A 9,890-nucleotide genomic window follows, 5' to 3' on the forward strand; every position below is an offset into this window, starting at 1 on the left:
TCAAGCCATGAGAGATGATCTGCAATTGGATTTTCAGACCCCTTGCGATCTTTCACCTCTAAGTCAAATTCTCGCAGCAAGAGTACCCATTAATCAATCGAGGTTTTGCATCTTTCTTCGCCATTAGATACCTTAACGCTGTATGGTCAGTGTATACCACCACCTTGGAGCCCAACAGATAGGCCCTGAATTTCTCGAACTCAAAGACTATGCAAGCAATTCCTGCTCAGTGACAATATAATTCATCTGCGTCACAATGGGCATTTTGTTGCATAGTAAATCGAATGCATGATCTTATTATGCCTTTGACCAAGCACAACACCAACAATAACACTACTCGCATCACACATCAGCTCGAATGGTATTAACCAATTCGGTGAAACAATAATAGGAGCAGAAGTAAGACACTCCTTCAACTCATCAAATGCCTTGCGGCATTTATCATCAAAATCAAACATTGCCTCTTTTTCAAGAAGCTTGCACATGGGGTCGCAATCTTGGAGAAATTCTTAATAAAGCGCCGATAGGAGCAGGCATGACCCAAGAAACTTTTGACCCTTTTCACATAGATGGGTGGAGGAAGCTTGACAATGACATCAATTTTATCTTGATCAACCACAATCCCTTTCTCATAGATTTTGTGACCGAGGATAATCCCTTCCTTAACCATAAAATGACACCTCTCCCATTTAAGCATAAGATTAGTCTCCTCATATCTCTTCAGCACTCGACCCAAGTGGTCAAGACATTCATCAAACTAATCACCCACAACTAAAAAAATCATCCATGAAGACCTCTAAGAAGTCCTCAACCTTATCTGAGAAAATAGACATCATACACTGCTGAAACATAACCGGTGCATTACAAACACCAAACGACATCCTGCTCAAGGAAAATGTCCCATAAGAACAAGTGAAAGTAGTCTTCTCCTGGTCTTCAAGAGCAATATTAATTTGGTTATAGCCGGAATACCCATCTAGGAAGCAGTAGTATGGCCTTCCCCCCACCTGATCAAGCATCTGATCAATAAAAGGCATGGGGAAATGGTCTTTTCATATTGTAGAATTTAGCTTCCTATAATCCATATAGACACGCCACCTGGCAACAGTTCTAGTTGGAATCAACTCGTTCTTAGATTTAGGTACCTCTATAATATCTCCCTTCTTTGGAACACATTGAACCGGTCTCACCCATTTACTATCTATAATAGAATAAAAAACTCCAGCATCTAACCACTTGATAATCTCTTTCTTGACCACCTCTTGCATGGGTGGATTCAATCTCCTCTGATGTTCAACATTCGGTGTGCTATCCTCCTCGAGCTAAATTTTGTGCTCACCAATATGAAAAGGAATACTCCGAATGTCAGCAATGGTCCACCCAATCGCACGTCTGTACTCTCTCAGAATCTTCAACAACCTCTTTGTCTGCTCATCATTCAACAATGCAGACACAATCACTAGCAAGGTATTTTTCGTACCCAGAAATTTATACCTCACATGTGAAGGAAGCTACTTAAGCTCAAGCTTAGCGGCTCTACTATAGATGGCTTTGTTGGAGTAGTCCTTCTGTTCTCAAGATCAAGATCCAGCTTCTGTAGTTGGTAAGAGTAGGAACCCAACCCCACAAAGAGAACTAATAGAGCCCACGTAACCTTCCATATCATTAGCATCAAAGTTCACCTATATGGCTGCTAAAGCCTCACCTAAACGCTCTTCATCCATTTTAAAATCAACAGCCTTATCTATCACATCAATAACCGAAATACTTTTGTAAGCACTCGGTAGCTTTATTCCCTTGCTAGCCTGAAACGTCTCCTCTTCATCATTGACACGAAACTTGATCTCGTTCTTCTTTGAATCCATAAGAGTTCTTCCCATAGCAAGGAAGGGTATCCCCAAAATAATAGGAATATCTCAATCAATAGCACAATCAAGAATCATAAAATCAACTGACAGAAGGAATTCAGCCACCCGAACAAGCACATCATCAACAACCCCAACTGGCTTTTTTATAGATCTATCAGCCATCTGTAGTTGCATGGTGGTAGGTCTGGGCATTCCCAATCCCAATTTCCTATAGATAAAAAGAGGCATGAGATTGATGCTAGCCTCATTATCATATAAAGCACCAGCAAAATCATGGTGACCAACAGAACATGGAATAGTAAAGGCCCCTGGATCCCCCTTATTCTGAAAACTGGTAGTGGATAAGATATAACCAACACGATGAGTCAGACTCACAGTATCATGCTTGATCAGTCTCTTCTTAGTTAATAACTGCTTCAAATATTTGGCAAAACCTAGAATCTCTTGAAAGGCATCAAGAAAAGGGATATTCATTGATAGTTGCTTTAACTGATCATAGAACCTCTGACACTTAGCATTTTCAGTATTCTTTAACAATATTTGTGGAAAGGGAGGTGTAGATTTAAATAATTGGGTCAAAGGGCGAAGATCCCCTTTAACTGTTGCTTTACTAGTGTCACTACTGCCTTCATGCTTTTTAGAATTTTTCAGAATATCAACAACTTACTTAGTAATAGGAACCTCTGTCTGGACCTCATCAACAATTGTTGGCACATCAGATTGTGCCTCTTTTTCTTCAGCAATTGGCTCAAGATTAATCACCTTCTTCTCTGCACTTTGAAGTAGTTTCCCACTCCGAGTGCTAATTGCAGCATACCTCTCATAAGAATTACCTCCACCACTCTTTGGATTTAAAATAGTGTCACTAGGAAGTCCTCCCTTCCGTGGAGGGTGTTGTGCTCTAGAAATATCTCGTATCTGCGACTCGAGCTTCTAAATGGAAGCAGTGTGAGATCCCACAGTTCAATCAGCCCCTTCAATGTTCTAACTGCTTTGTTTTGGTTGGCTAACACCTTCTCAAGCAAGCTCTCCAACTTAGAACTCCTTTGTTCATTCGACTGACCTTTTGGTGGAATATAGGGATTGAAACTCCTATTTCCAAAGTTATTTTTATTGTTGTAGTTTCCTTGGTTTGAGCCACCATAGTTGTTGTTGTAATTACCTTGTCCCTATTGAGGTCTCCATTGATTCCGAGTCAGATTCTGATAGCCTCCTTGGTAGTTTTGCCTTTGGTAACCCTCTTGAGAGTTGTTAACATAGTTAGCATCCTCGTACTGCATAAGAGTCCCCTCTTGAACGTGGTACATTCCGATGGGCATTCCCGAAACTTTTTCAACAACACTAACTTTCCTCGATTCCTTTTCATCAAGTCTCTTGGTTAGCAAAGAAATATTGGTTGCTATCTGAGCTTGAGTTCGTTGAGTCTCTTGATTCTCCTTTACAATTTTATGGATCATTAGAGCTCCATAGGCTACACTGTCAGTACCACCCGAATGCCATGCTTGATTGTGAGTAGTAAGCTTATCAAGCAACTGAGTGATTCAGGCATAGGTCTTGTCCATAAAACACCCACCAGCTGCATTGTTTGCCACTGCTTGTGCCAATGGATCTATCCCTCTATAGAACTTCTCCATCAATATATTATCTGGAAAACCATGATTTGGTGACTTCAACAAATATTCCTTGAATCTCTCCCAAGCTTCAAATAGTTGTTCCCCTAGAAATTGTTTGAAATCATATATCTTGTCACGAATTTCAGCTTTCTTTGCGGAAACCACTTCTTGAGAAAAACAGCAACAAGCTCTCCCCACGTATGAATAGTGTTGTGGGGCAGCTTCTAAAACCAAACTCTCGCTTCACCGGCTAAAGAGTATTTGAAAAATCTTAGCCGAATAACATTATCTGGAACAACATTCTGCATATGTTGGGCACACACACCCATGAAATTCTTCAAATGTTGGTGAGGGTCATCATCAGTAGAGTTCCAAAAATATCCCTCAAGTTTGAGCAGTTGGTAGATAGTGGCGTCCATCTTGCAGTTTGCAGCATTCACCCTAGGTGGAACAATAGCAGATGCATATTCCACCTCATCTAGCATATCCGCAAAGACATTCTCAACCTCCACTTCCACTGGTGGGTCATGCACTTGTACACTCCTACCACCAGCTGCTCGACATCGTCCTCGTCCAACCATAATTAGCTAGTTCACAGAAAACAACAAACAAGTTGTGATGGAATAGAAAAAGACTTTAAGTAAAGCACAAACTCTTTAGTAATTTCAAAATCGTATTCCCCGGCAACGGCGCCAAAATTTGATACGCTCAAATTACACCTATTAAATGATGTAAAATGGATAATGCTAAATATAGCAACCCAACTAGGTTGGGGTAGAATCCCACAGGGAATATGGTGTGAAAAGGTTACTAAAGTCGCATAGTACTTTCTTGCGGTCTAGTTTCGTATTCCGTTGAGTTTGTAGAAAATTGGTTGTTTTTTAACTAATTGCTTTGATTATAATGAATATGATTAAAGAAACCAAGGTTGTTTCCCCCTTTAGATAGAGTGTATGCTATGGGTATTGATTCTTGATATACTTCTAATGGATCATTGTAAGAATGCACTTAACATCTAATAGAATCCCTAATATTTCCCAATAATTAAGGATTAGCTCTGTTTATGATTTTCCCAAATATAAAAAAGTGTATATGAAGAACGGTTAATCTTGTGCCAAGTAAATTCCTCTTATTCCTATGTGAATCTATTAAAGGAGTGTTAATGCCCTGAGTTCTTGTTACTTGTTCTTATCAAACCCTACGTTATCTTGCCAAATAAAATAAGGTTTATGGCTTAAGTTAATGTTTGCAACCATCAACTAACCATCTAGAACAAAGAATAAGTAAACCCTAACAATCCATTATGCATATATCAATTTCAATTCCCAGTCACATAACACCCATCCTAGGGTTCACAACCTTAGTAAATGATTTAGCTACTCATATTGGAGAAAAAACATCATAAGATAATATAAATCACAATGCTTACGATTGATTGGAATAAGAATAAGGTAATTGCAATTGTCTTATTCTCCAAAAAGCTTCAAAAACTATAAAGTATTCAATGCTAGAATTATGGAACTGAAATCTGATGAATAATACTCTACAAAAACCCTACATCAAGTATTTAAAATGGTCCAAGTCGTGGAAAATAAGTTGATAAAAGTTCCCCCGTCGGATCATTATACGAACCGTAAATATTATACGGTCCATAAATCTCTTGCTCTTGTCCGTAAAATTGATGTTTGCTATTAGAATCTAGGCCCATTCTTCATGGGCCGTAAATGTTTTACGGTCCATAGATCTTGACCGTGAGTTTATTCTTCAAACTTGGAATTGCTGTTGTTAATCTACAATGGGAATTTACGGACCGTAAATACGCTGTGGTCCGTAGTTTTTTACTATCAATTCTTTCTTCCTTGCAGTTGTTTTTGTAACTGATTTACGCCAACATTGACATACCATAAATAATATACGGACCGTCTTTTTCCTCTGTAAAATTCCATCTTCAGTTACTTCCACTTTTTGCACATCTTTTTCTGGTCTTTTAATTAAATTACCCGACTTTCTCCATAAACACACTAAATACCTACAAAATGACATAAACACATCAAAAGACCCAAACTTGCTTGAAAAACAAGTAAAACTCATCGTAAAAAAACATCAAATGTGTCGAAATTACACGGTGCATCAGGTTCCGAATCAATGTATGGCAATATGAGCATAATTGGACTTGTTTAAACTTGTAGACTACTATTTTGACTATAACTAGCCTAATTTTGTAACTAAATTTCAATTTTTCCCTTAGGGCTCTGGTTTAACTATTTTGGGTTCGTTTTGGGGTTTTGAATAGAAGTATAATAATATGGGTATCGTTATACTTGTTTAAACTGGTAGAATACTATGTTGACTAGATTGAACTCATTTTACGAATTTGGACATGGCAGAGCTTCCGGAAGACTTAATCTTCGTCCGTATCGGGATTTTGACCATTCAGAGACTCTTCGAAAGGGGAAGATTCATGTTGGGGTTCGTGGCTCTTGCTCGGCTAAGAGGTAGGTTATGGCTTACCTTTTTAGACTCTAATTAGAGAATCGTATGTAGTATGTAAATATTGACAGGGAAAGCATGATAGACCTTCGGGCACGGTTGTGGTGATGAATCAGCTGGTTTGGTATGGATGTTGTTATGTGTTAACACCTAATTTTTGACCTCCAATAATTTTATTTAATTTTCCAGAGTTCTTGGATCTCAAGAGGAGTATGTAATTTATAAATCAAAATGATTTTTGCAAAATTATTTTGACAATATTTTGCCATTTTATTTGCAAAAAATAACTTCAAACAATTTGTCAAGATTAATTAGAAAATAATTCAGAACAATTACTTGACTAATTGTTTAAATTATCAAATATCATAATGGCAAATATTTTACTCCGTTTAGTTCAAGAAATTTGATTAATTAAATAAATAATCATTTTACATCTCAGTTTCAATTTTGCATAATCATAGCTTGCATTTGAAATTTAAAATTAATTATGATTAATTAGTGTAATGACCCCTTTAGTCGTTATTGCACTTTCGACCCATTTAGACCCTTCCTCGAGCCTTGCTTGTATATTTGAACCCGCAAGGATTGGTGCTACGGTTCCCGAGGTGACTGGGTGAGACTTATGATGATTTTTGCAAAACAGATCTTTAAGGTGAAAAGCGTTTGACCAATAGTTGACTTTGGGTAAACGTACCCTTTTTGGAAATCCCTCGATTTCGAGAGGTTCGGATGGTGGATTGTGACTTTATGGGATGTTCAGTTTGGTTCCTGAGGCACTTGGGAACATTTTGAGTTAATGGTTGGGAAGTTAGTATTTGGCCATTGGGTGTTGACCCAGTTAAATAGACCTCTGTTGGGAATTCCGAGACCATGGGTGAGTCTGTAACTTATTTTAATGTGGGAATGCATGTCTAGTTTGTATCTATAAGGTCTCGGGTGAATGTCAGATTTCAGGATTGAGTTTGTGGAAAGCCAAAGTTTTCTAGTGTCTGGTATCCGTCGTAGCGGCACCAGATCAATCATCGGGTCTTCGTGTTTAGAGAAATGGTTAGGGGTGTTCCGGTTCGACAAGTAAGGCAAGGGGTGATTCTTCCCGGGCGAGTAACGTTTAAAGGCACTGAAGTGGAAAATCGATGATGAGGTTCGAATTAATTTGAGTTGTAGAGAACATTTCAGAATTTGAGCTAAGGGAAGTTGGGCAAAGGCACCTTGGTGGATATACGTCAGAGAAGTAGTAGGACTGTGTATGTGATATGCTGGATTTAGAAAGTTTTCAGGTTTAGAGTTGAGTGAGTTAAGGGAACTCTAGTGTGTAGAGTGTGTGGTATACTACTATCTCCAGGATTGGCTCGGCTAGTTTGCAAGACTTATGATTATGCAATATTCTATTGAGGGAGTTCGAGAAATGCTTAGATGCTGACGATGATGGTGATTTGATGGGGATTGGGAATTGAAGAGAAAAGAAAAGGTATAGTTGATTGAGGATCAATAAGAAAGAGGTACATCTTCGGGATTACTTGGGTCAGTATGGATTGTGGTGCTGCTTTCTAGCATATTTCGAGTGGGGTGTGATCATGACTACACTTAAAGAAGGGAGTCTGCAGAAAAGGACTAGGTGATATAATAGACTAAGTGATATGACAAAATTTTGTGAGGTTTCGTGATCAACGACTAGTGAGAAGCAAATTTTAGGTAACCGACATGTGAAGATTTATGGAAGTGGCTTGTGCGGTACACAGTTGGATAATTTTGTAACACTCTTCAATGGATGAGTTAATGCGGTTTAAGAAAAAGAAATTGTGGAAATCCCTATTATGTGAGGGCTAGAGTCATATTTTTGAGATGAGACCGTATTTGTGATATTGTATTATGTCGTGGTTATTATTTCTTTGATATCTTGGGTCAGAATTTTTGAAATATTAAAGGCTTGGGAATAGTTATACGGGGTTGGCGCAAGAGATTATGAGTTTTGATGCTTTCAGAATAGTGATAGACGTATCGAGGTGTTACAATGGAAGATTCGATGGCTAAAGAAGTATTATATGAGGCAACAAGTTTTGCGTCGAAAATTTCAAAGTTGCATCAGATTTGCGTATCGGGTAAAGGGTGAGAAACATGATGATAGCAATCATGAGACTTAATTCTTCGGTACTAAGTCGACAACATGGATGGAACCCAGCATTCATATTCGATGGGTTACATTAAATTTGAGATATGACAGGTTTACCGAGCTTTATCAGGTTTTAGGAGTAGACTTGATGATATTTTACCCGGGTCAGTCATTCAGACAGTTATAAAGGTTTACGTCAGGCTTGATAATGATTTGAGGAGGTACTATGATTGCGAGAGGTCTTTATAGTGATCAGATGGTTTCCTACGGACTTGGCTCGACAAGGTATTCAGTGATATGCTTTTTGTGTTGGGATTTAAAGGTTTAAGAAGACTTGGAACTAGCGAAGTCGACTATGAGTAAGATCAGTTTGATGGAATTATTTAAAATTGCTCCGATAAAGCAAGTATTCTTCTTTGGCTAGAGTAAGTCATGGTTTCGGGCTTGTATTCTTATGTTTCTAAGAAATCGTGGTGCGAAGAACAGCTTTAGAAGGGTGGAAGAAAGGTTAGCAGAATCAGAATATTTTACATGTTCAGAGTGGGCTATGATTGTGTCTATATCTGAACGTTCACATTATTTTGAGAAATGTTGTGAGACCTATTAGTCGCATTCAAAGGTATGGTTATAACGAATCAAAAAATTCCAGCAGAAACAATTCTTATATTTAGGGATCAGTTGTGGAAGAAATTCGAGTATGGAAAATATGGAAGATTGGATCTTCGAGCTAAATTAAGTAAGTTTGATTGATAACGTGTACAGATAGTTTGTTTGGTATACTTCTTGTTGTAGAGGCTTTCGGGTGGTTTTTATACAGGTTCTTTGGTTACCGTCAGCTTTCGTACTCTCTTTCTTCATTCGAGGACGAATGATTATTTAATTGGTATCTGATGTAACGACCTGTTTGGTTGTTATTGCACCTTCGAACCATTTACCCTCGTTGACCCTTCCCCGTGCCTTGCTAGTACATTTTGACCAGCAGGGATGCGCGGTACGATTCCCGAGGTGATTGGGCGAGACTTGATGAATTTTGCCAAATAGAGCCTTAAGGTGAAAAACTTTTGACCAATAGTTGACTTTTGGGTAAACGGACCTTTTTCAGAAATTCGTCAATTCGGAGAGGTTCAGATGGTCGGTTCTGACTTCATGGGATATTCAGTTTGGTTCGCGAGGCACTTGAGAGCATTTTGGGTTTTTGATAGGGAAGTTAGTATTTGGCCATTGGGTGTTGACCCGGTCAAATAGACCTCCGTTGGGAATTCCGAGACCGCCAGTGAGTCCGTAGCGTGTTTTTATATAGGAATGCATGTCTGGTTTGTATCTAGGAGGTCTCGGGTGAATGTCAGATTTCAGGATTGAGTTTGTGAAAAATCAGAGTTTTTTTAGTGTTTGGTGTCCCCCGTAGCGGCACCAGATCCGCCACAGCAATGGCCTAGTCCAGTATAGCGAGGGTGAGCATTTCGTGATAGGTCGCCACAACAGATGGGAATCCACTGTGGCGGATGCGCGATGGCGCATGGGATACCGCTGGCGCAAGCATGCTGTAGCGGACTCATGACCGCTGCAGCGGATGACGTGGTCCAGAATCTATTTATTGCTAAGTTGAAACCCTTAATCCTCTATCACTTCATTTATCATTTCCCAAACACTTTTGAGGCGATTTGAAGAGTTCTTGGCTGATTTCTCTTGTGGGTAAGTTCCCTAACCTCTAATCTATTCCTTTACCTTTCCTAAGCTTAAATCCATGCTAGAATTTCTATAGAACTTAAGAGGAAAGGTGAGGTGTGATGATTATTTGATAAAATTTGA

The 9,890-nt window shown here is 38.9% G+C and overlaps 1 protein-coding gene and 1 non-coding gene across 2 annotated transcripts; one reads left to right on the plus strand and one right to left on the minus strand.

Annotated features, from left to right (window-relative positions):
• Positions 1–761: 761 nt before the first annotated feature.
• LOC132034580 (uncharacterized) lies at positions 762–1,880 on the minus strand. Its single transcript, XM_059424975.1, has 4 exons — positions 1,706–1,880; positions 1,399–1,427; positions 1,146–1,322; positions 762–1,019 (listed from the first exon to the last, which is right to left on the minus strand). Exons 1-4 carry the CDS (start codon positions 1,878–1,880, stop codon positions 762–764), a joined length of 639 nt encoding a protein of 212 aa, XP_059280958.1.
• A 1,638-nt stretch (positions 1,881–3,518) lies between these two features.
• Positions 3,519–3,624, plus strand: LOC132035657 (small nucleolar RNA R71). Its single transcript, XR_009409378.1, has one exon. It is a non-coding gene; the product is annotated as a small nucleolar RNA R71 (small nucleolar RNA).
• Positions 3,625–9,890: the final 6,266 nt, after the last annotated feature.

Source organism: Lycium ferocissimum, chromosome 10 (assembly GCF_029784015.1).
Source record: "Lycium ferocissimum isolate CSIRO_LF1 chromosome 10, AGI_CSIRO_Lferr_CH_V1, whole genome shotgun sequence".
In the NCBI taxonomy this organism is placed as follows: domain Eukaryota; kingdom Viridiplantae; phylum Streptophyta; class Magnoliopsida; order Solanales; family Solanaceae; genus Lycium; species Lycium ferocissimum.